Here is a 27,323-nt window from a genome sequence, read left to right as displayed (position 1 = left end):
GTGATAACAAATGTTACAAAATTCTGCTGTGCTTTGAGAGTCTCCTAGCTATTGCACCAAATTGTTAATATTTCCCTACTCCAGTAGGCGTGGCTATAGCTCACAGATAGGGTTAAACATCTCACTTAAAATAGTACATAAAAATTCACATATACGTTTTTGTAATTCAAATACGCATGATTGTAGGTATAAATTGACCTTGTAACCTCCTCCGAACCAGTGCTGTCACTTACTTGAAGCACTTTTACTTGAAGCACTACTTAAGTAAAATTTTCCATTACTTGTACTTGTACTTAAGTAAAAACTCGAGGGTGTACTTATTACTTGATATTTAAGTAAGATTACGAAATACTTATTACTTAAGATACTTTCAATGTACTTGTTTTTCAAATACTTTACCTTTGACTCGAAAATTTTGTGTGTGTGTGCTTTGGCAATGTACAAGAAAACATCACCTTTCAGATTTAGAGCAAACTCAGATTTAGCTTTTGTGTCTGTGCTTTGGCAATGTACAAGAAAACATCACCCTTTAGATTTAGAGTAAACTCAGATATAGCTCCATGCCCTATTTTGGATATGAAATAAGGTATTGTTTTTGACGAAAAAAATTATAGTACGATTAACACTTAGTTTAATTTTTGTTTAAAAGTTATATAACAAAGAAAATTGAAATTATTTCACAGTTCACTGGGTCGACAGTGAACTAAAATCCCTTGTTTTGTGCTAAATGTTGCATACTGTAGTCAATTTGGGCTTATATTTCAGACATTAGTGTTTGTGTTTTGTCATCTTCTCAACTGAACCAGATTTCTGTGGAGCATTGCTTGGGGTTTAGGGGGGTCCAGTGCTTTGGCAAGTTCGGTACTTTTGGACGTGCTAAGACAATGAAAATTGGTGGGCGTGTCAGGGACCTGCACAAATTGACTTGATAAAGTTGATTTTCCCGATTCAACCATCTGGAGGGGGGGGGGGGCTGAAGGGAGAGGAAAAATTAGAAAAAAGAGGTATTTTTAACTAGTGAGGGGGTGATCGGATCTTAATGAATTTTGATATTTAAAAGGACCTTGTGTCTCAGAGCTCTTATTTTAAATGCCGACCAACATTAAGCCTCTCATTTTTCTTTTAAATTAATCTATTGATTCTTATAGTTTTGCTAGAGCTCATGCCATATGAGCTCTTGGCTCTTCTGACATCGCCACAAGTGCCATATGAACTCTTAGCTCTTGTTTTATTCCTTTTTTCTCAGAAGATTTTCGACTTCGTCTCAAAGTTTTGCCACTTCATGGTATGAAAACTGCTGCTAGAAATAGATAGGTTGCAACTTCTGCCGTATTGTCTTCTAGTATATTTAAATGTGTGCTTGCATCGTACCTGCGTCCCCTTAAAAGTTCCGTTTCTTACGGTAATATTCTGTTTGTCTTCTGTTGCATATGCAGACGACGTTCTTCTTGTTGCCCAGACTCGCCGTGGATTGCTTTCCAATTTTACAATATTAATCAATGTGCTATCTAAGATTGGACTGTCAGTTAATGCGTCTAAATGCGAGTTTATTTGTTTTAATAACCCTTATGCGGTCGCTCCATTCGCTGCTGGGACGGCAATTCTGCCATGTTCTTCTTTAGTTAGTTGGCTTGGTCTGTGTTTCGGTCCAACACTTTCCACTACTTCCACAACACTTTCCACTGTAAAAAGACTATCTACTTTATTCACGTTTACGACCCTCTGGATCGTTTTATCCATATTGATACTGGTTAATTAGTCCATGTTGTCTTTTGTTAGTTTGAATTTTTTCTTGCTCTTTATTGTTTTCGTTTTTGTTTATTTATAATACTCCATACTTTGTGTTTTTTCTTATACTTTCACGGATGATAAAGTTCATTCATTCATTCATTCATTCTGCAATTTGACCATCCATATGGAATACGTCTGAATCAGCGGACTTGCTGCAGGCCCGTGATTTTATAATATATGTTTGTAGGGAGTTTTACCGACCATCTGAATTGACTACACACAATGCGGCCTGCTTGAGTGAAAACCAGCCAAAGGATATAGATGCCATACATTTTCATAGCGTGTCTGAAATTTAACTTAAAAACTTGAGGCAGTTTCCTTTTAAAGGTGCCGAACTTACAGAAGTGCAGAATTGGGAAACACCGACCACAGGCTTGTCGTTTCCAACCTTAGACTACGCCTGAAAGCCCAGAAAAGTGACCACCGTCCTTCCAAATTAGACCTGAACAATCTCACAAACTCCAACACGTGCCAGGTCTATGCTGTCTCCATCTCAAACCGTTTTGACTGTCTTGGTCAAATTTCAGAATCTGAAGAAGCATGGAAACTATTCATGGACGGCGTATTGCTTTCGGCCGAAAGTACTATCGGTCGTCTGAAGCCCAGAAAAAAGTCCTGGATATCGCAGGAAACTCTAGATATTATTGAACAGCGTCGCAAAGCACGCCTAGCGAAGGACATGGTTACCTACAGACGTCTAAATGGCGTAAGAAATAAATTCCTCCACAGAGACAGAAAGCTGTTCACCGAGAAAAAGGCCGCTGATCTCGAGGAGGCCGCTAGAAAGGGTGACACATGCGCTTTGCACAAACACCTTCGGGATCTTACAGATGGAAAGCCATCCTCTCTAGGCCCGATCATATCTAATGATGGAAATATTATCACTGACGAGAGCGCTCAACTGTCCGCCTGGAAGGATCACTTCTAACCCTGGACTATGTTAGCCAGCCCGACCCTGACCTTCTTCAAGTTGCATCCAACACCCTTGAGGCCCCGTGTGAAAGTGTGTACCAGCCCTTCACCTCTACAGAAATCTTGAATTCTCTGAAACGGATGAAAAACAGCCGAGCCCCAGGAGTCTGTGGTATCCCTGCAGAACTGCTGAAATATGGTGGGGCAGCGACCCTTCTCCGGCTCCAAGTACTGTTTTCCATAGTATTTCGTACATAATGGATTCAAAAAGACTGGCGAGCGGGTATCATTCTGCCTCTCTGGAAACGGAAAGGCAGTCGCAGAATCTGCTCCAACTATGGTGGCATCACACTCCTCTCTGTTCCCGGGAAGCTCTTCGTTATGACCCTCCTGGACCGCTGTACCACTTTTCTCAGAAGCCAAAGAAGAATTCAACAGGCTGGCTTCATGTTCAGTCGCAGAATCTGCTCCAACTATGGTGGCATCACACTCCTCTCTGTTCCCGGGAAGCTCTTCGTTATGACCCTCCTGGACCGCTGTACCACTTTTCTCAGAAGCCAAAGAAGAATTCAACTGGCTGGCTTCATGTTCAGTCGCAGAATCTGCTCCAACTATGGTGGCATCACACTCCTCTCTGTTCCCGGGAAGCTCTTCGTTATGACCCTCCTGGACCGCTGTACCACTTTTCTCAGAAGCCAAAGAAGAATTCAACTGGCTGGCTTCATGCCAGGAAGGTCCACCGTGGAGCAAACATTCACAATGCAGCAGCTGATAGAAAAGACTCGAGAATTTCAACAAAGAGCATATGTTGCCTTTGTGGATTTCAAGGCTGCTTTCGATTCTGTCATCCGGCAATCACTCTGGCTCATATTAAAAACAACGGGACTACCAGCGAAGTACTGCAACCTTTTCGAGCGGCTCCGCGAAGGGACTGAGAGCTGTGTGCAAGTCAATGGCAGACGCAGCCCATCTTTTGTGCGTGCAAGTCAATGGCAGCAGCAGGTTGTGCTGCTGCCCCAGAACTATTTAACTGTGTCATCGACTACATTATGACTCGGACCATAAACCACCTCCAGTTTGGGTTGCATTACGGTGATAGAGTACTTTCAGACGCTGACTATGCCGATGACCTTGTTCTTGTCTCCGATTCTACGTCGAAGCTCACAGAAGCCCTACAAATCCTTGCTGATGAAGCCTTAAAGATAGGACTGTCGATTAATTGGCAGAAGACAAAAGTGATGTTTGTTGAACCCCATAATTCGCCGCATCCCCCGCCAGTCCTAATGGTCGGTGACAAACCAGCTGAGATTGTTGAGAAATTTACATACCTTGGCTCTATCCTCTCAAATGACGGATCAATCCTTAAAGATCTAATGCACCAAATTGCCAAAGCCTCAGCAGTAGTGGGAAGACTAAGTGCCCTTTGGAGGAAACCTTCTATCAGCCTTAGGACCAAGATGCGCATATACAATGCTTCGGTGGGATCCGTGCTTCTTTATGTAGCCGAAACTTGGCCGGCCACTCAGTCTGTGCTTAGAACCGTAAATATAGCCCAAATAAAACACCTTTGCCGCATTGAAGGACTACGCTGGCACGATTTTGTTACCAGCGAGAACCTCCTAGCGTTAACTGGTCAAACGCCCTTCTCAGTCCAACTCGCCCAACGGACACTACACTGGTACGGACATCTCATTCGCATGCCCCCCGACACTCCCACACGAACGATTTTTGACTTTGATCCCGTGCTACACGGCGGGAAACGCCCAAGGGGTCGTCCCCCAACCCGATGGAAGGACACAACAGGTGCCTTCTTTGTCATGGCAAATATTCAAGAGGATGTCCACATCCTTTCAAGAGACTGGTCCAAATGGAGGCACCATGTCACATCACTCTCGACGCTGGAAGCATTTCGGCAGAGCATTAAGTAAGTAAGTAAGTATTCCGACATGTTTCAGAATAACCCTGTATTTTTTCAAACGTGCCAGATTTGACTGAACACTAATCGCCAGAAGTTCAACTCTATGTGCACTGTATTAATCCTTTCATGTGATCTGTCTGATCCAATCAGAAGTTTTTCGACTGCACTTAATTGTTTTGATAGTCTTTTTCTTTCAAGCCGCTGTGTTGAAAATTGGTTCAGATTATTTTTTGGACTTCGTTGGGTGTCTACCAGCCAAACAAGGGAAAAAATATTTTCAATATTTTTCTTTTATCATTCCCACATGTTTCAGAATAACCGTGTATTTTTTCAATCATGCCAGATTTGCCTGAACACTAATCACCAGAAGTTCAACTCTACGTGCACTGTGTTAATCCTGTCATGTGATCTGTCTGATCCAATCACGAATTTTTTGACTGCACTTAATTGTTTTGAAAGTCTTTTTCTTTCGAGCCGCTGTGTTGAAAATTGGTTCAGATTATTTTTTGGACTTCGTTGGGTGTTTACCAGCCAAAGAATGGAAAACAATACTTTCAAGATTTTTTCCATCATTCCCACATGTTTCAGAAAAACCCTGTATTTTTTCAAATGTGCCAGATTTGATTGAACACTAATCGCCAGAAGTTAAACTCTACGTACACTGTGTTAATCCTGTCATGTGATATGTCTGATCCAATCAAGAGTTTTTTGACTGCGCTTAAACATTTTGAGTCTTTTCCTTGCAAGCCGTTGTGTTGAAAATTGGTTAAGATTATTTTCTTGGACTTCATTGGGTGTTTACCAGCCGAACAAGGGAAACGGTTAAAAACGATAAAACGGTAATTCTGGTTCTTGATTAAGATTTCCAAGAGAGATATATATTTGGAAAGCCATCTCTTCTTTTACAAAAATAAGAATAGAAAAAATAGTACAAAACAATAAAAACATAGAATGTTGTATCACAAACACAGTAATAAATTAACAAATTTAAACTTCTAAGTTCAAAGTCCTTTGGACGTTCTGCTAGCTGAAAAAAAGGAAACGAAATTATATGACAAAATACACCTTTTTAAATGAAAGAGACAAAATATATCCTTTCTTAAATGCAATCAGGCACACACACGGGGGAGGGGAGGAGGATTATGATTTGCCACGTTGCTTTTTAAGTACCACTTCTCTTCCCTAAAGACGTAGTTATTAGGTTTTTCGACTATGGTTAATAAAATGGCTATCTCAGAATTTTGATTCGGTGAATGTTGGGAAACATGAGCGTGGGAGGGGGCCTAGGTGCCCTCCAATTTTTTAGTCGCTGAAAAAGGGCACTAGAACTTTTAATTTCCCTTAGAATGAGCCCTCTCGCGACATTCTAGGATCACTCAGTCGATACGATCACCCCTAGGAAAAAAACTCGGTTACTATTGAGCCTTGTTGCTCCTTTCTACAGTTCATTCCCACGAACTGTTTGATATATATATATATATATATATATATATATATATATATATATATATATATATATATATATATATATATATATATTATATATATATATATATATATATATATATATATATATATATATATATTTATATATATATATATATATATATATATATATATATATATATATATATACCGTTATAAGAATTATACCGTATATAATAATTATACGTATATAATACCGTTATATAAGAATTTGGAAAGTACTTATTACTTGATATTTAAGTAAAAAATAATGAGCACTTAATACTTGATACTTAAGTAAAAATTTGGAGTACTTGTTGCAGCACTGCTCCGAACCCACCCTTCTACCCTTCGCTGCCAACTTTTTAGTAGGTAGTTATTCTCTACCTTATTTGAACCGGAATCATACAAGAATTTTCAATCTATATGACCATAGGTAACCCTGGGCGCTAGGGACAAAGACAAAACAGGCCCTGAGTAGCCTATTTTCCAGAATGAGATAGTCTGGGTGGCACTTTTGTGTAAAAACGCGCGTAAATAAGTCGAAACTGCGTAGTTTTCCATTATTCCCCCAGAGAGCTAAGTCCTGCCTTAATACAAAAAAATGGGTTAAGTCCAAGTCATGGAATTTTCGGTGACATACTGCGAAAAATGAGCCAAGTCCCTGCTCAGTGTTAAAACAAGGAAAGCCTAGCCTACTGTCTGGCTCGGTATTAAAATAAGCTCAGTCGTGAATCAATGCAAAGCTTGGTCCATACTTAGGGGAAACATAGGCTTGACCCTGACTTGGTGTTAAAAGTGTAAATCTGTACTACGGAACGTAACACAGTGGCAGGGATTGTCTTCGTCAGCTTTGACAATTTCTATGCAAGTGGCGAGACATGTTTTGATTAGGTTGAGATTTCAAAAAATACTTTCCAACTTCTTGTTTGCTCCAAGGCTCTCATGATGAATTTCGAAGATTGTAGAGGAACATGGCTTACTGATTCTAGATTGGTGTCAGTTCACTGGCTAACAGCAAGACGAATTTTCTCATTCTGTAGATACAGAAATCTTTGAGCCAACTAGGAGCTGGGACAATTGGAAGCTTCTAAAAACGGACCGGCACTATTTTGGGTCCACATTGCCTTTGGCATTCTTCCACTGCGACATTTTCCTAACCATCGGCCTTTCGTGCAGTTGTCTTTTTCATGACTGTTTGGGAGAGGAGTTAGCTTCCCTTTGATATTTTTGACTATTTAAAGGCCACTAGCCCTCTCAATTTTCTGTCGAATGAGCATTTTTTGAAGTTTTTACGACAACCCCTTCGATAATTTTTTCCCTGTTCTTAGAAAAAAAACTAAAATTAAATAAATAATACTTTGTGCCAATACCGCTCTTTGCAATCGTTCTTTATGTTGTTTCAGTGCTATTGCGCTGCCTATGATTCCTCAAAATAATCAGAAACGGAACTTTATGCTAGTTCACAGAAAAAAAAAGTATACTGCTAATATTTTGCTAGCTTAAACACGGTGGGAAAAATAAGACAAACAGTATACAAAACTCAAAAGCCAAATCAAGTAGTTACTAAATTGAGTAGTTCCTCGAAAACGCTAAAGAACTAAAAGAAATCGTATAATAATAACAGAACTATAAAATAACAGTCCATTATGCAGTGCATATATACAATTGAGTTACTTTCGTCTGAGCCACGTTTTGGATTGCACAAAAGTATTTTAATTGTATTCAATTGTTCGTTTTTATGGCACTTGGTATTAACGAAGTGACATATAGCAATCGCCAATTCTGTGGGTCCTGGTTTTGCTACTTTAGGCACTTCCAGGTAAGCTAGGACGATGAAATTTGGCAAGCGTATCAGGGACTAGACCAGATTAAATTAGAAATAGTCGTTTTCCCGATTTGACCATCTGGGGGAGGTGGGGGCCCGGTTAATTCGCAAAAAATAGAAAAAATGAAGTATTTTTAACTTATCAGCGGGTGATTGGATCTTAATGAAATTTGATGTTTGGAATGATATTGTGTCTCAGAGCTTTTATTTTAAATCCCGACCGGATCTGATGACATTGGGGGGAGTTGGAGGGGGAAAACCTAAAGTCCCGGTTTTGCTACTTTAGGCACTTCCAGGTAAGCTAGGACGATGAAATTTGGCAAGCGTATCAGGGACCGGACCAGATTAAATTAGAAATAGTCGTTTTCCCGATTTGACCATCTGGGGGGGGGAGTAGGGGCCGGTTAATTCGGAAAAAATAGAAAAAATGAAGTATTTTTAACTTATGAGCAGGTGATTGGATCTTAATGAAATTTGATGTTTGGAATGATATTGTGTCTCAGAGCTCTTATTTTAAGTCCCGACTGGGTCTGATGACATTGGGGGGAGTTGGAGGGGGAAACCTAAAATCTTGGAAAACACTTAGAGTGGAGGGATTGGGATGAAACTTGATGGGAAAAATAAGCGCAAGTCCCAGATACATGATTGACATAATCGGAACTGATTTGCTCTCTTTAGGGTAGTTGGGGGGGGGAGTAATTCTTAAAAATTAGAAAAATGAGGTATTTTCAACTTACGAACGGGTGATCGGATCTCAATGAAATTGATGTTTAGAAGGATATCGTGTCTTAGAGCTCTTATTTTAAATTCCGACCGCATCTGGTGATGGGGGCGGGGAGTTGGGAGGGGGAAACCTAATACTTGGAAAACACGTAGAGTGGAGGGATCGGGATGAAACATGGTGGGAAAAACAAACACAAGTCCTAGATAGATGATTGACATAAACGGAACGGATCCGCTCTCTTTTGGGTAGTTGGGGTGGGGGGGGGGTTATTTCTGAAAAATAAAAAAATGAGGTATTTTTAACTTACGAACGGGTGATCGGATCTCAATGAAATTTGATATTTAGAAGGATATCGTGGCTCAGAGCTCTTATTTTAAACCCGACCGGATCTGGTAACATTGGGGGGGGGGGAGTTGGGAGGGAGAAACCTAAAAATTGGAAAACACTTAGAGTGGAGGGATCGGGATGAAACTTGGTGAAAAAAAAAACACGAGTCCTAGATACATGATTGACATAACCAGAACGGATCCGCTCTCTTTGGGGTAGTTGTGGGGGTTAATTCTGAAAAATTAGAAAAAATGAGGTATTTTAAACTTACGAACGGATGATTGGATCTCCATGAAATTTGATTTTTAGAAGGATATCGTGTCTCCAAGCTCTTATTTTAAATCCTGACCGGATCTGTTGACATTGGGGGAAGTTTGGGGTGGGGAAACCTAAAATGATGGGAAACGCTTAGATTGGAGGGATTGGGATGAAACTTGGTTGGAAAAATAAGCAGAAGTCTTGCATACGTGATTTACATAATTGAAACGGATCCGCTCAATTGCGGGGGGGGGGGGGGGTAATTCTGAAAAATAAGAAAAATGACGTATTTTTAACTTACGAAGGAGTGATCGGATCTTCATGAAACTTCATATTTAGAAGGACCTCGTAACTCCGATATCTTATTTTAAATCTCAACCGGATCAAGCGTAATTGGGGGGGGGGCAGTTGGGGGGACCGGAAATCTTAGAAAATACTTAAAGCGGTGAGATCAGGATGAAACTGGATGGGAAGAATAGAAACCTGTCTAAGATACGTGACTGACATAACTGGACCGGATCTGCTCTCCTTGGTGGAATTGGGGGGGGGGGGTAATATTGAAAATTGAGGTATTTGTAACTTATGAAAGGGTGACCAGATCTTAATGAAATTTAATATTTAGAAGGATCTTGTGCTTTAAAGTTCTAATTTCAAATTCCGACCAGATCCTGTGACATTCGGGGGAGTTGGAGGGGGGAACCGGAATTCTTGGAAAACATGAAAATTGGAGTATTTATATCTTACGAATAGATGATCAAATCTTAATGAAATTTGATTTTTAGAAGGAATTCATGTCTCAGAGCTGTTATTTCAAATCCCGACCGGATCTTTTGACATTGTGGGGATTTGGAGGGGGAAATCTTGGAAAAACACTTGGAGTGTAGGAATCGGATGAAGCTTGGTGGATAGAATAAACAAATGTCTTTGATACGTGATTTACAGAATCGTACTGGATTCGCTCTCTTTGGGGGAGTTGGGGGGAGGGGTTCAGTGATTTGGCGAGTTCGGTGCTTCTGGACGTGCTAGGGCGATGAAAATTGGTTGGCGTGTCAGGGAGCTGCACAATTTGACTTGATAAAGTCGTTTTCCCAGATTTGACCATCTGGGGGCCAAAAGGGAGAGGAAAAATTAGAAAAAATTAGGTATTTATAACTTACGAGTGGGTGATCGGATCTTAATGAATTTTGATATTTAGAAGGACTTTGTGACTCAGAGCTCTTATTTTAAATCTTGACCGGCATTAAGCCTCTTATTTTCCTTTTTAAATCAATCTATTGATTCATAGAATCTCGTTAGAGCTCATACCATATGATCTCTTGGCTCTTAGCTCTTCTCGCCTCGTCACAAGTGCCATATGAGCTCTTAGCTCTTGTTTTTCTTGGAGATTGTCCCAAATACGGTCATATGCGTTGGGACTTATTTTGGAAGTAACTAGTATTTTCTTTACCATTCAAATGTCCTTAATTGATACCCATTATATTGAACGGAAAAAATATAGTATTGTTTAGATTTTTTTTCATAATTTGCTAATATGATTATTGCATAGTTATTTTTAACTATAAATTTACTAGACTGTATTGCGTAGTCTTGGTCCGTCTTATCCAATTTATCTACTGTTTTTAAAGCCTATTTTGCTACCGAAAAAGAAAAGCCTGCGATAAAGAATTGCTTGTAAAGTCAACTAACCTTGCCGAAGAATATACTTTGCGCTTCTTTTTTGCCTATTGGACCAAATAACCTTCTTTACTTCTAATTAAGTAAACTGGCTTCTGAAACATACCGTTGGGCATTGATTATTCTTAGAAATCGTAAAATATAAAGTAGAGAATCAATCAAATATTTTGGCCTTTGAAAAATATTATTCCCTGAAAAAAAAAGTCTGGAAAAAGTTTTAAGTTCCATTTGCGCCCATTCCTATAACAAACCCTAAATAAGAAATCTAGTCAAATCCCATAGAATAATATATTACAATTTTCCCGAAACGTTTACTAAAAACGCCTGCACATTTTCTCAACATTCATAGGATTAGGTTTACCCAAATTCTCCCATGGGAAAATCAAAGTTCGGATATTACATTGTTCTTACCAGAATTGTGAAAGACCACTTCCTACCCTCGGAGAAGACTTCTGCTATTCCTTCAGAATACTATAATGATAATCCAGTTATGTTGTCACTATGTCCCTAAGAAGTTTATTCTTCTTTTTCTGTTAGGAGGCATTTCTTAGTGCTTTGGCTCAGTTCTAGTTGCAGTTTATTTGAAAATAGCTCCTCCTTCGGGTCTGCCCAATAAGCATTAAAAAAATTCGTAAGGAGAGCTTAAGTTTTAATATTATGCTATTCAACTAATGCTGAGCTTATTTAGTCAATTTTCCAATCCATGTCTATTTTTAGGGCTATTCCTGTTCTTTTCTGGTTTGATAATCAGTATCCATTCGGACCATGTTCTGAAAAACTTGAGAAAGCCCGGTGAGACAAGTTATAAAATACCAAATAAAGGTCTATTCCATTCCGTGACTAGAGCCAACTATTTTGGTGAAATTCTTGAATGGAGTGGCTTCGCCATAGCATCATGGAGTCCAACAGCAGCAGTGTTTGCTCTGTTTGCAGCCCTCTTTCTTGGACAAGGATCATTACATCATCATAAGTAAGCAATTTTAGCCCAAGAAATGTTGGCAATATTGATATATGATCTATTTATCCAAATAGGCAGTGCAAAATAGTATTCAGTAGGGCAAATAAGGAGTTACTCTATAAAAACCAGATCATGTTAAGATTTGTGTTCCCACTTGGCATGCAATTTTGCATGGCACGGTCTGCTTGCAAGTTTTGCGATTTTGTATGAAGATTACAGGAGTTTAACCACTAGCATGGCCAACGTATGTAGTTACCAATTGACTGGAATTGTTAGCATAAAGGCATTAGCACAAAAAGAGGAAAAATAGCGCTTAGAAAAGGTAACATCTTGATAAAAATTAACTACTTTCTTCCGTCTGTCTTTTTTGTAATTGTTCCTGGTTTTTTCCAAGATTGCTGAAAAATTTGGATAATTGTTTATCCTAAAAAAAGGATTCTTTCGCAAAAAGTGCCCAGCACTTGTATAAAAGATGTTCAAGGGTCTTCTCCTCTATACTCATCCTGGGCAAAAAACCTTTTCACCTGTGGCTAGCATTTTGCATTTATATAATTTATTTCTATGCCATGTTTGAGGAGCATCCTACCGGTCTTGAAACCGCGTTTTTAAGACACAAAAAGTAAAATTCAGTTGACAGTATTATTTTTAAGAAAATCCATTATTTTTCCTGACACTGATTAACATATTCATGAAAATGCGATTCTTTGGACCGAACACGCGTGCAACAACTTTGAAATATGCAAAATTCTGCTTTTTGTTATGAAAAAACGAAAGAAAATTTCATATCTGCGATCGTTTATCATTAAATAGAATCCCCATGTGGCATCAAATTGGGTATAGTATAGGTTGAGATGGACAAGTAGCAGACGCTGCTGTGTTGGGTTCAGGTGGCTTGGTGCTCCAGTGAGTTTACTAGCAGTAATAGTATATATTGTTAACACAACCTGTTTTTTAGAGTTTCAGTTACTATCAGAACAGATCATTCTTTATTTACGGTTTCACCTCGGATCTGGTGATAAATACAAAATTGGAGTGGACTTTTAGAGTCGTCCATTGTTATAATAACATTTAGTAAAAATTTTGATTTTACTTGAACATTTTAAACGTAGGAGTAGTAAGGGAAAAGGCTACGAAATAGATGCTTTTTTACACAAAATTTAATCATGAGTCTTTTTAAATTTATGGATAGTTCTCATAACTTCTCTGGTACTTTTCTTGCTATAAAGCTACAAATATCACTAAATTTTCACAAGGAAATAAGTTTGTGACGTTAACTGGAAGGACAGGGGGCTTCCCGATTGACTTTTTGAAAAGACTTTTTGCCCCCCCCCCCTCTCCGAGATTTGGAAAAATACTTTTGTGGGGATATTTTCATTAAAAAATGTTTATCTAGGTATTTTAACTGAACAAATGAAAAAATTCATTGATCTATGCTTCCTAGACATTGGACAATATCTAGCGTTGCTCCCCCCCCAGAAAAAATCGTCAAGTGGCAAAGTGATACAGAAGTAAGACCTTTCCTGGACCCTGTTCTTATTTGAATAACCAAGATGATTTCTAGTTAAAGCCAACTCTATTCAACAGGATAAATTTGTATTTGCTTATTACAAATTAAAAGGACTTGCCTTTGTCAATTAGTCATTTTAAGGCCGCAATTACAATGGAGCACGCCTAATTAGACCCAATTGAACTAATATACAGCCTGTGTAAGTAGAGATTAGAGACTGCCAAATATTAATTTTTTCTATTCAGGATTTTATCTATTTAGACAAGATTCATTCAAAATCGTCACTAATTAGATTTTTTTTTAACTTTGATATGAAATTGTCACATGGAGCTGATTTATTAGGGGCAATTCAAATTAGATGACAGAGACACTTTTGCATTAGAATAGTCTGTTCAAGTTGCTCGTGTAGCTCGAATTTTTAGTTTTTTAACTTTTCCAAAGTTCCAATTTTCTAAATATTCCAATTTCGCTTGCCAAAAGTGCCAATATGATGCACTGAATTCTTCATAATCGTTTTTATTTTTATTTTATTTTTTCAAAATGCAATTATCTTTACTCCATTTCAATTTTGGCACCTCAAAGGTTTTTTGGCACCTCAAAAGGGAGCCTCAAAGGCTTCCTGTCTTGCTTTTATTCTTCTTCTGTTCGAGAAGCCACTGTTTACCCATCATTTTATGAGTTTGCTGATAATTATAGTGGTTAAATTTTTTTATGACGGTTTTGTATAATATTAATTTCATTACTGTATATAAAAATAGTGCAATTAGAAATTCATTCTTTCCAGTACTTTTATATAAATACTTGATATTCTTCTTTTGAGTTTTTACTTTTTATCCACGATTTTATCATTTTCACTGATATGATCATAGCAGTTGAAAATAAAAACAACTTGATAGTTAAATGCAGATTGATAGAAAAACAGAAATAGATATAATTATTTTAGACTTTTCAATTTAGAAAAAATGGGGGAAGATTTTATAGCATGCAAGCATTGAAGAGAGTTCATCAAAACTAAATAAAGCTTAATGCATAAGGGCAAATTATATATTATCTGACCTTGTACTCGTAACTTGAGACACATGACAGCTAAAAGACCGTACTAATATGCATGAACTTGCAAATTCTTCAAGAATTCCTGCAGCAATGGGGGCTGGTAAGATATTTTTAGCAGACATCATCTATGCAGCTAAAATTGCTGCTATTATTTTCGAAACAACTTAGCCATTCGGAATTGATGCTTCATACACGATATGTAAACCCTGTTTCCTTTTTTGCCTTTCTTTTCCTACTTATGACGAGTCTTAGCTCAATAGGCGTTAAGATTAAATTATAAAATCTTTCGACACAATTGAGATGTCGTCATTCTCCATTGAAGCGAGCATTGGTTTATAAAGGCTAATTTTATTTTTATTTTCTTTCAGATATTAGGCTACTTGGAAAAATTTGAAGATTATCCAAAAGATAGAAATATTGTTATTCCTTTTGTTTTGTAGCTTTGCTGAATGTTGTTTTATTAAAGTCCTTTTCCTGGGTATGTATTTGTTTTTCTGTAGACGAAATAATTAATTTGATAACGCTGTTGTACTTTGATTGATGATTTTTTTTTCGGTTACTTAATCACAGTGGTCCCAATTATCGGAAACTTTTAGGGTGGGGGGGGGATACAATGTATTTTTGAAATATTGGAGGGCCAATTTTGTTTTATTGTTGATTTTTTTTTCAATGAAAATACCAAGAAAGGGACTCACAGTACAGTTGCAAAAAAAAACTGTTTTTTTTTTTTTTTTTTTTTTTAATCAAGGAGCTGGTGTAAAAAATATTCTACCTTCAGTTGGCATCAATGCTCTCTCATCTATTGAATAACGACTTATGAAAATGGCACCTTTAATTGTTTGTATGGCACTATTCAAATATGAAGTATTTTTTTTTACTATCACGTTTTGTGCTGTCGTACTTGGAGTCAAACTTTTTCAATTGTGCTACCGTAACTGAGGCTTCAACTTTTTCTTAAAAATTTGGTTAAAAATAATGTCTATACAAACATGTCGAAAAAACAGTCACCTGTGTCATATTAAGTGCTCAGCTGGTCAAATGAAAATGTCAACTATGACATTTTGACCAAGAAAATGACCATCTGTGACATTTTGAAGCTACGAATTTACAACCTGTCAGAAACATTTCTTTTCTCAGAAATAGGATCAGTCAAATGAAATTGTCCAAGTCACCAGTTTTTCCGAGGTATTTAGGACACATTCTCCTTGACAATATTCTCCGATTCAAAAATAAATAATAATTATCTAAGAAAATAAGTTTTTCCGAGGGAAGTAAAGAGTGAAGTTCGAACTTAAAATGAAGAAAAATTTTGCTTCACAGTTAATCTAACATATATCAATAAAGCTGGTACAAATAAACCAACTAATTATATTTCCATATATTTGTAGGATTATAGTAAACTAGTGCTTTACTGAAAACACAAAACAATATAGGAGTTTTAGTACAGTAAAAGTAAACCGATTAAGTACACTTTTTATAGTATAAGAACAACATGATTAGTTTGTAGACAAGTTCGACATGAAATCATCTTGATACTATTATGACTATAGACTTGATTTAAAATTTTGTCATAACTGAAAATTCTCTGTTATATAGAGAAATTACCAGATTACCTGAGTTCATATTATGGCTTATTTGATATTCTTTTTGAGTATTACTAAAGCGTAAATCTTGCAATTTAAGATTGTTTATTACTCACTATTGGTGTTATAGCTGGTGAGACCAGAATGTTACCTGATAAATCATTCCAATATTTCTGTATGCTGTTCAATGACTTTGTGGTTATTAAATAAGTATTTATTTTATGCTTATGTCTAAGATAATTTTAATTATATACTGAAAATTATTGATAGCAATTACAGTTACTTATATCACAGCTGGTGTAAGACTTTGAAAACCTTTATAGATTAGTTTCTATATATATGTTGCATACTTACTTTTAACAAATAAATCAATATTCTTGCTTTTTGTACTTGGTTTTTGTGCTTTCAGTAAAACGCTAGTTTTCTCTAATCCTACAAACATGGGAAATTTAATTAGTAGGTTTATTTGTACTAGTTTTATTGATTAATGTTAGATTTACTGTGAAGCACTAATATTTGTTTCTTTTAACTTTCAACTTCGCTCTTTACCTCCCTCGGAAAAATTTGTTTTTAAATTAATTTTTACCCGTTTTTAATTTAAATTTAATGTAGAAACAACACTACCATGATCTATTTTATTTTTTGGGGAGGGGGGGGGGGGAGCCCCTCATATATCGAATAATTTCTATTTGTTTTTAGTTTTAATGTCACTCCTTACTTTCAGTTGAAATCGGGAAACCATAGAAAACATTGGAAAACCATGACCGAAAAAAAAACCTGGTACTGATATGCCCGGTCCCGATACATGCGATACAAATACACCTTATAACAATACGGCCATATTATACGTTTGATATCGGTACGTCCGATTCCGATACAGCCCTTTCCGAGGGACTATGGAGGGTCATATCATCACCGAAACCATAGATATTGACCTTTAAACTATATGGAACAAAAGGGCCGTCTCAGAATTTTGATTAGATAACTTTGGAAGGTGGGAGCTTTAAGGAAGGGGGCTAGTTGCTCTCCAATCTTTTTGGTCACTTAAAAAGGGTACTAGCAAATTTAATTTCAGTTCGAACGAACTATTACACACCTCTCTATGATTTACTGGTCACCCCCTAGCTCTACTAGAAAAAAAAGACAGGAGACAGATAAGTGCTACCCATGCAAAAAAGTGATTTTCCTTGTTGTTCGAAAAGAGGGACTGTAATGATCTGGTGCCATTTCCTAGGGGTTTCAGGCTTTCTTGTGTTATCACCATACATTTTTTTTCGCAATAAACTTTTACTTTTATGATAAACCGAAATAATATTGGCCATTCCTGAATCAGAGTTGCATGGAGAATTTTTTTCACTAGTTTCTTCTAAACGCGTTTTTTAACTAGGGGCTGTGGTTTGCTCTACTAGGTTGCAGTTACCGCTGCAACCAAAACTGTATTTTAATGAGTCAAATTACAAATTGCCATCATGCGATTAAATTAACCTTAAATGTAAAAAGGAACTAGACAAATAATTCTTACAGGAGTTCCTACTTTTCAGCAGTTGTATAGCTTTGTTTGTTTGTTGCGATTCCTCATAATGCCGTCGCAAACATAATTATTTTGCATGACTTTTCAGAACAGTTGGGCAACATTATGGTCACACCTAGTGTTTAAATCAAAATTATGCACGTTTACAGTGTCAATATATATCCTTTTTATAATTTGAAAAATTTTGTAATTGAGAAATTTGAGTAATTTTGTAGTTTTTAGAAATTTCCGACAGAGTGGATATTTGAGGACTAATTTTTTTGGGAAATTGTGCTGATTTTGTGTCGTGAAACAACAAGTCTAGCTTGACTAGGGCCAAAGTGAGTTACAAGTATGTGATTACCATGAAACTTAAAAAAAGTTATTTAAGTTATCTCCCAGTTTCACTGGCTGTGCTGCCCCCTGTTGGTGCGTCTGACTAACATATGCAGTCTCCATAAAATGAGACGAATATATTCACAGTTATACAGCATTGTATATTTATGCGCCAGCTATTAAGGGGGAGTTAAGCGGATCTTCTGGATGTGGAGGAAGTTGACATTTGAAGCTTTAAAAAGTCCTCTAACGCATAGCCTCCACCCTTTTATTTGGTTTTGGATGCTGAAGGGGTGACAACTCTTTGTCTAATTATGAAATTATTTTGGGGGAAAATTTCGCATTTTGTATTAATGTGTTTACCTGTATTGGAAAGTACAATGTTAATGGTAGGGGACATTATTGTGCGGAAGCTTAGAATAAAAATTTAAAGGCTTGAAAACCAGAATGCGATGCTGAAAAGGGCAGAAATAAAACCAAGAAAAACATTTTTTTTCAATTAAAGTAAAGACCTGCGACAAGGCTTTAAATGAACAGAGACTATTATGAGGGAGACTGCCACATACTGAGGCCATTACTCTTTATAATAAAGTGTAAACAAAAAATTAATATTATTAATCATATTCTCAAAAATGTTTAGGAGTAAGGTTTGGCCCCAATAACTCGCAACAAGAAATTTATCTTGCCTTGGTCATGGCTTCTTTTTTGGTGCAAGGAGGTCAGAACCACAACCACTTTCTGAAGATACTTCTTTGGAGTATCTTCGAAACGAGATTTTTTTTAAGTTAACCAATAATCCAAAATGAATCACTTTGACCATAGTTGAACCATATCCCTACCCTAATAATAAAACTCTCCACGAAAAGCTTGTCGGCCGAAATCCGAATCTTATTTCGTCCATTAACAACGAGATTTTACTAATAAAAAGATTTAGCTATCGCCAATTTGAGCCAATTAAATTTTTCCTAGAATTGTTTGATTGGCTGGAAAATTATTTTAAGAATTCTAATTGGCTTAGATCAGTTCGAACTAAATTTTGGTATTAATAAACAAATACAAAGCAGAAACAGTAGGGAAAATCTTTTCAAGACAGTGGAAATCAATTCTGTGAATATTTCGGCCCTTTGTCTAAGGGCCGTCTTCAACACATTGCGAGAAAGAGACAGAAAAAAAAATATGTATATGAAAATAAACTTGCATTAAAATGTAAGAATTAAAACTAATAATGTTTTTAAAAAAACTTTTTTTTTTGAATAGCCCTAGCACCCTTACTTCAACGAAGTTCAATCAGGAATGACAAAAAGAATGAAGTGAGATGATAAATTCATTCAAACAAAACAGAACAAAGTTATTAAATGCAATTTCTCAGGGCCAATCTTGCATTTTTGGCAGCCTGTCTCAAAGGCCTTTTCGTAACTGGTTTTAATTCTCAAATTTTAATGTAAGTTTATTTATGTATACATATTTTTTTCCTCCCTTGAAGACGGCCCTTGGATATAGGGCCGAAATATTCACATAATTGATTTACACTGTCTTAAAAAAAATTTCCCTATTGTTTCTACTTTGTATTTGTTTGTTATGGAAAGGCAGTTTGGTCTTAGTCGCTATTTTCGGTACTAATAAGATCCCATAGGAATGGGCCTTTCGACAGGCGTATATTTTTGGTTTCACTCCTATAGTTTGTATGACATTTTTACACTTCTGTGAAAGTAACCAAAACCCGTTTAGTAAGCTGTCGTCAAAGGGAGGACCAGCAGGGTATTGCCAAGCCACATCATAGTTATACCTGTCAACAAACAAGTCCAGTTTATGAATGATATGGAGTTGTTCTTGATTTTAGTGTCTCACTTGTATTTCAGAAGTGGAAAATTAGAATCGCAAAAAAATTGGTTTGAAAAGCTTGTACAAATATTAATTTGTTTCCAACTTTTCACTATTTCTAGTCGATTTTGTCTTATTAAAATCTCATTGTGTTTCTACAGCTTTTAAGGTACTTCGCGGCTACACTGTCACGGATTTTGTCCTTATCACTTCGATTTCGTTTCATGAATTATGTTTGTTTGCTATTTTCTAATTCTACAATCTATATTTATCTTTGTATCAATCTCTAACAGATGATCGTCAACATGTTTTTCAATCCTGGTGAAGTGATTCAATATGTTCTGAGCCCTCTATTCCTTGCGTCTTCCCTTACGAAGCTCATATACAACATGCTAATATTTAAAGTCATCTACACCATTATTGTTTTTGTTGCCACGCTCCTAATGCCTGCCCTATATGGTTGCTTCACTAGTAGGAAGTATGGTTTCATGATAAGTGCGAAAATCGCATGGATGGTACAAGAATCACCGGGTTTCTTGGTGCCGCTATGGCTAATATAATTTAGTAGTGCCGAAGCATGGCGCTCTTCAATAACTAATAAGATTCTGATTTCGTATGTCTTGGTGCATTATTTTCAGCAGTGAGATTTTTTTTCTTTTAGTATCGCAACTTTTCATTTTTTTTTATGTTGGCGAGTAATTTCAATCTCAAATTAAGAGAATTTTCCAGGTAGGTCGTAGTTCACCCAACAGAATCCTGCACTATCAGTTATAGATAACTTTTGTAATCTAGAAATTACCCCAGTCTTTATTTGTTTGCTTCCCCCTGACGAGTAGTATAGCCGGCATTCGGTGCTTAAATGCATCATTGATCGTATTTCCTTTCAGAGGTGCCATGAGAAGTGACGTCCCAATCTATTCTGGCGCACATATAGGGGGTATACTATTAGAGCTAATAGCGCCTAAAGACATTATTCCGCGTACTTGGGTCTTACGCAGTGCACCTGTAACGGCATAGTACACCTGTATGTTACGTAGTAGGGTTTGTTTACTTCAAGATGTCACGTAAAAGGGACTGTTTACTTTTGATTGTTACGTAATCGGATTTATTACAGTATAAAGTCCAATTTTTGTAGGTGAAGATGACACAATCTTGCGTGACTTGTTTTTGTTCTGGTGGACCTTTAGAATTCAGTAAAAACTAGTTTTGACGGTGAAGGACACGTGAACATTAGATCTTAGAATTCATTCAACTCAGTATTTAAAAAGAGTTCAGTATATCAACATTGAAGATATTATTCTTGGCGTATTCTGTAGTAATGCATGATTTTACTCTATTGGATATTGAAGGCGCTAGGAATGACAAAACGAGAGCTAGAGTGTCAACGTAGCCGTAGAAATTGCATGGGGTTGCTGGCTAACCATACAATGGGAAGAGATGTTTGCACGACATGTAATATAATTAAGCAAATTTAAGTTGGAAGAACAGTTATGCTTTGCAGCAAAAGTGAATATAATGCATATACAAAGATTACAAGACGGATGAAATGCATTAGTGAAATATATGAAGACATCACTCTGAATCAAACAATAAAAAAGGAGTTCGTTTGTTTCTAGCGAGCAAGAATCTTCATTCACTGTTAGTCTATAATCGCTAGTGAGAGTGTCAAAATTCAAAATGGGTGGATTTGAGAAAAAAATCCTACGGAATCTAGTGACTTTGGAAAAATATTTGGTGCTAGGTGATGTTTTTCTAGAGTAGTCTCTTCAGAGGAGAATATTTCCTCAAAGAACGCCTAACGATATAATGAAAAATGAGTCTCCGTCTTTGGGGTATTGCAGGAAACTTTTACGTGGTGGTCCAGATGCATTTACTCAGTTTATTGACATATTAATTGCAACAAAACAAAATTATATTGTAGATCTACTTTTGAGCACTACCTAGAAATTCATTTAAGACAGCCATGTTTGCAAGACAAAAATAAATAAGTCGAAAAATCCTGTCTAAACGTGTTTTTTTTTACATCACTCGATTCCTCCTTCTCCTACAAGACATTCATTTTATTGATTGCAAGTCTGTTTCTTTTTGGCAGCGAGGCAGTCAACGTTGAAAAAATGTTTTACGTGTGTCCATTATGTTTGTATACATTGAGCAGCTGGTCGTCATGTGAGAATTGTAGTATTGTTGATGTCTATAATGAAAAGTGTAGATTATGCAATCCATGGAAATTGCATAGAGGATACAGAGCGCAAATTAAAGACTGTAATTCCTGTCTTAAAGATCTTCGTCACTCTCACCCTAGAGGTTTCCTCTGTTCTGGTTGTAGCTATGGTAAGTGTGATCAATGAGAAAATATTTACTTTTGCGTGACTTCAAAAAAACCCTAATTGGGATTTCAGTTTATATTTAAGAGACTGATATCGTCATGGTTTTAAATTGTTTTGGGAAGAAAAACCTTTTCTACGCTTCAATTGCTGGAATAACAAGAGAGTCTAGTTTTTATAAAATCACTCTGAAGATGCCGGCTACTATCATTATAAATCCACTTATTTTTATTTGGCTGTTACAGAAAGTGATTCTTCATATGATAATTTCGTATGTGAACTTGCTTCAAACAAGCAAATTGAAACATTTGAATGTTATAATATGCATCAAAATAGTATTATTGACTTTTCGAAGAGATATAATACAAATCAAGTTACATTATATTGCAGAAAATTTGACCCTGACTTTACGTCCCAAGATGAATACATGTTGAATCTTGACCAGCTGCCGCCACTTTTCATTACCATTGGTTACCTACACATAGAAGAAGAAATCTAGAGGACACAGAAAAATTTATATTATACACGCGGAAAAGAGTATTTTCAACTAGAAAATCGTTCAGTCAAGGATCGTCTGCATAAATGCTGATAAATTCACTGTAAGTATATCAGCGACTTCGAAAAATAATCTTGTACTCGCTTCTCATTATTAATAATAGATTTTCCACTTTGCTCAAGAAAATTTTTTAATGTGACACGGGTAGAAAGCATACGGTTTGGCCAAGAGGATAAAAAAATTCAATATTCTTCGCTGTTTGAAGAATACACAGCCAATGGCCCATTATCATCATTATCAAACAGTCTTAACTGTTGATGGGCGACTATTAACAATGATATGGGTATTGTTAACACTTTGAATATGGTCAAGGAAATCCAAGGTCATATAATAGTATTTGTATTTGGATATGCAGAGATCTAAATTGAATACATTGATTATTTGATTTGTTGTCATTCTGCCAAGTCTAAAAAAAACACTACCATCAGGGATAATTTCCCGATAGGTTTCAAATTTTTTTTAGCCAGATCAATGCTACACTCTGCTCCAACGGCTTGGCAAAGGTACACTCTAAACATACCGTGCCTATTTGGACAATACTCATATCTTGAGTGCCAAACAAATCCTGTACAATGATCCTATGAGTTTTCGCAAACATTTCTTTGGATATAACTATTTCAAGTAGTTTTGAATTTTGATCTTGGGATTGCATTGTCAATTAATATAGAGTCCTGAAGGATTTATCAGAGGATAAATTGTAGAGTGGAATTCATTTTACTTTACATACAAGATATGAAAGTTCAAACATTTCAAATTTATGTGGGGAATTTGCCCTTGATCCAATGGGACTATTAGTTTTCACAAAAGCCAAAGCGGGTTTTGAAGATGTTTCGCCATTGGTAAATGGCGAACTAGTGTAGGTACGTGTACCCGACGGAATATGTCGTTGATTCGTAATTATATGCGAAACGAGCAGTTTGATATTACTTTCACTAGTTTTTAATTTCTCAACTGCCAAAGCAATTAAACACATAACTTGTTATTTTCTTACTTTATGTATTGCTGAGGTAAGAGAAACTGTTTCATCAGGTGCAGTGCCAAGTACTTTTTGTAACAAACCCAATGTTCTATTTAAACTATTCAAATAATATTGGAAGGAGGAAGTTGTAGTTTTACATCAATCTTAACATTTGGATGCAACTATTGAGGTATATTAAATGTTTCATTACTTATTTTCCCAACCAAGAGTAAATCTTTAGTTGTCGCATATATTCGTATCCAATGGCTATACCTCTCAGTAGTTGATATAACTTTGGAATCGTAAACAGGAATTGTATATAACTTCCATAGTTTGAAAGATTATTGCTTTTGCTCACCGACGTTCAGTTAATGTAGACACTGATTTGTCTAAACAAATTGCGCAGTACACAATTTTTATAGGATAACCCCTCGGATACACTTGTTTCTCATTTTTAGATTTTTTGACAATCACATGAAAATCTTTAATGTGGAAGTCAAATCTATGAAACAGTTATTCATTGGAATAAATTTGAAAGTGATCGTTTTCAGTGAGCGGTTGTTGTGGGTAAAATTGTTCATCATAACCATTTTTTAGACTCGCATCAATATTTTCCGCGTTAAAAAAATTTAGAGATGAATTGACTGAGGGATGAGATTCTTTATGTTGTAAATATGCCATTTCTAGGAAAAGAAATCCTAGAATCCTAGAAAATCTTTTTTTGGGGGATGATGAATTGCTTTTCTTTCTAAGAGATATTCAGCTATAGCAAAGTTTCTTTTGGACACAGCTATAACCAGTGGCGTCAAATCGTTTTCATCTAAGACATCTACAGTCGCTCCTCTTGAAATAAGTAACTTGACAATTTCTAGTTTTTCTCTTTGTTTTTCTCTAGTAAAACTTTCAGTTTCATTCACAGCCCAATGTAAAGGAGTACGCCTTTTATCATCTAAAGCGTCAACTTGCGCACCTTTTGAAAGTAGAAACTGACACTTATCTAGTTGACATTGTGCAGCAGCAGAGTGTAAGGGTGTATATCCGCTCCTATAGAAAGGACTATTGCCATACTTTAAATTAATATTTGCACCCTTTTCTAAAAGATAACTAGCTATGGATATATTATTATTTTCAACAGCATAATGTAACGGTGAAAGCCCACAAAAATCTAAAACATCAGTAGGTACACCTCTTGAAAGAAGAACCTTGACAATTTCAATTTTATTTTCTTCTTTTATGGTACAATAATCTTTTCCTCCTCTAATCACGGCCCAATGTAAAGGAGTCCGTCTTCTATCATCTAAAATGTCTGTTTGAGCTCCCTTTGAAACAAGTAATTGACACATGTCTATTTGACCTTGTCTAGCAGCAAAGTGTAAGGGTGTACCTCCAAAATCAACGTTGTTTGCTTTTGTGATTTGAAAATTGAGGTTTCCTCCCTTTTCTATGAGATAACTAACCACGGATAATTGCCCATTCATCACGGCAGTATACAAAGGAGTATGACAATTATCATATAAAGCGTCTATACGCGCGCCCTTTGAAACTGACACTTATCTAGTTTACATTGTGCAGCAGCAGAGTGTAAGGGTGTATATTCGCACCTATAGAATGGACTATTGACTTACTTTAAATTGATATTTGCACCCTTTTCTAAAAGATAACTAGCTATGGATATATTTTCATTTTCAAAGGCCAAATGAAAAAGGAGTCAATCCTCCATCATCTAAAATGTCTATTTGCGCCCCCTTTGAAACTAGCAACTGACAACTATCTAGTTTTTTATCTCAGGCAGCATAATGTAACGGTGCAAGCCCATTCTCATCTAAAATATAGGTAGGTGCACCTCTTGAAAGAAGAAACTTGACAATTTCTGCTTCATCTCCTGATTTCATTGTACAATAATCTTTTCCGCTTCCAATCAGGGCCCAATGTAAAGGAGTCCGCCTTTAATCATCTAAAATGTCTATTTGAGCACCCTTTGAAACTAGTAGCCGACAAATATCTAGTTTGTTAGCTTTGGCAGCATAATGTAACGGTGTATGCCCATGCTTATCTAAAATATCGGTAGATACACCTCTTGAAAGAAGAAACTTGACAATTTCAGTTTTATTTTCTTCTTTTATGGTACAATAATCTTCTCCGCGTCCAATCACGGCCCAATGTAAAGGAGTCCGCCTTCTATCATCTAAAATGTCTGTTTGAGCACCCTTTGAAACAAGTAATTGACACATGTCTATTTGACCTTCTGCAGCAGCAAAATGTAAGGGTGTATTTTTAAAATCAACGTTTGCTTTTGTGATTTGAAAATTAATGTTTGCTCCTTTTTCTATGAGATAACTAACCACGGATAATTGCCCATTCATCACGGCAGTATACAAAGGAGTATGACAATTATCATATAAAGCGTCTATACGCGCGCCCTTTGAAACAAGTAGCTGACACATGTCTAGTTTACCTCGTTGAGCAGCAGCATGTAAAGGTGTGTACCCGTAATGGTCCCCACGACACTGGACATTGGGGTTTGCTCCCTTTCTTAAGAGATACTTAGCTACAGATATATGTCCTTCTCTTGCGGCACAATGTAAAGGAGTTCGACTATATCCAATGTTTATATGGGCACCCTTTGAAACAAGCAACTGACAAATACCTAGTTCACCATTTGTAGCAGCAGTGTGTAAAGGTGAATCTTGAGCGCCCATGTAAAGGTTAAACCTCAAATTGAGGTTTTCCAAAAGCTTAATTCCTCCCTTATCTAAAAGGTATGTAGCTACAGGTATTTGCCCTTCTTTTGCGGCCCAATTTAAAAACGTTAAAGTTACAGTGAATGTTTTTGAATAAAGCAGCTGAAAAATATCTAGATTGTTCTGTTTGGCAGCATAATGTAACGGTAAAAGGCCATATTTATCTGAAATGTTGGTATCTGCACCTCTTGAAAGAAGTAACTTGGCAATTTCTAGTTTATCTTCTCCTTTTTTTCTAGTTTCAACAATCTTCTCTTCTTTCACGGCCCAGTGCAAAGGAGTAAGTCTTTTGTCATCTAGAGAGTTTATATGTGCACCCTTTGAAACAAGTAAGTGACACATTTCTAGCTTACCTTCAGCAGCAGCAAAGTGTAAAGGTGTTTTTCCACAATCCTCCGAATTTTTAGACCTTAAATGGAGGTTTGCTCCCTTTTCTAAAAGATAATTAGCAACGGATATTTGCCCTGTTTTTGCGGCCCAATGTAAAGGAGTGTAACCTTTAAGGTCTAATGTGTCTATATATACACCTTTTGAAAGATGTAGCTGACACATGTCTAGTTTACCGTCTGCAGCAGCATCGTGTAAAGGTGCTCGTCCAGAACTTTTTCTTGAAGGTTCAATTTTACAACTGCATGAGCCCAATAATAGGCCTGGAATAAATTCAGCCTTGACAGGCACAAACGCACTCGAATTTTGAAAGTTCAAGTTATGTGTTTTTCTTTTTTTTCGATTCACAGCCTTGCTAAATGGGTTACTCATCTCTTCAAAATGTCTTTTTCTTGATGGTTCAATCTTAGAAATCTTTACTCCTGTTTCATGGCATAATCGGGAAAAAATACATTCTGGCTTGACAGGTTCTAACCTGCATGAATTTTCAAAGCTCAGGTTAAAAGTTTTCTTTTTTCTCAAACTTACGATCTTGCTAGGACCTCGGTTACTCTTTTTTTCTAGATGACCTTTTCTTGGCTTATATCTGGCGGGAACATTTTCAGCCTCGATAGGCATGGACATGCCTTGATCTGTAAAATTTCTCTTCCAATTTTTCATTCGCTTTAGATCCTTTTTGTGATAATTACTCAT

At 36.6% G+C, this 27,323-nt stretch overlaps 3 protein-coding genes across 3 annotated transcripts in view; 1 reads left to right on the top strand and 2 right to left on the bottom strand.

Moving 5' to 3' along the window:
* The window catches only part of LOC136037771 (uncharacterized), a 32,196-nt gene extending 17,303 nt beyond the window's left edge, over window positions 1–14,893 (top strand). Inside the window, exons 4-5 of the mRNA XM_065720618.1 lie at window positions 11,614–11,869; window positions 14,737–14,893. Of these exons, the coding sequence (XP_065576690.1) occupies window positions 11,614–11,869; window positions 14,737–14,854 (374 nt within the window). The 3' untranslated portion in view covers window positions 14,855–14,893. The remainder of the gene's footprint in view (window positions 1–11,613; window positions 11,870–14,736) is intronic.
* Window positions 14,894–24,200: 9,307 nt separating this feature from the next.
* Window positions 24,201–24,980, bottom strand: LOC136037705 (serine/threonine-protein phosphatase 6 regulatory ankyrin repeat subunit A-like). Its single transcript, XM_065720500.1, has one exon. The coding sequence runs from the start codon at window positions 24,978–24,980 to the stop codon at window positions 24,201–24,203; it is 780 nt and encodes a 259-aa protein (XP_065576572.1).
* Window positions 24,981–25,448: 468 nt separating this feature from the next.
* LOC136037642 (ankyrin-3-like) lies at window positions 25,449–27,323 on the bottom strand. The gene has a single exon (XM_065720391.1). The coding sequence runs from the start codon at window positions 27,321–27,323 to the stop codon at window positions 25,449–25,451; it is 1,875 nt and encodes a 624-aa protein (XP_065576463.1).

This window comes from Artemia franciscana, chromosome 1 (genome assembly GCF_032884065.1).
Source record: "Artemia franciscana chromosome 1, ASM3288406v1, whole genome shotgun sequence".
Lineage (NCBI taxonomy): Eukaryota > Metazoa > Arthropoda > Branchiopoda > Anostraca > Artemiidae > Artemia > Artemia franciscana.
This window is presented reverse-complemented; position numbering and strand designations above follow the sequence as displayed.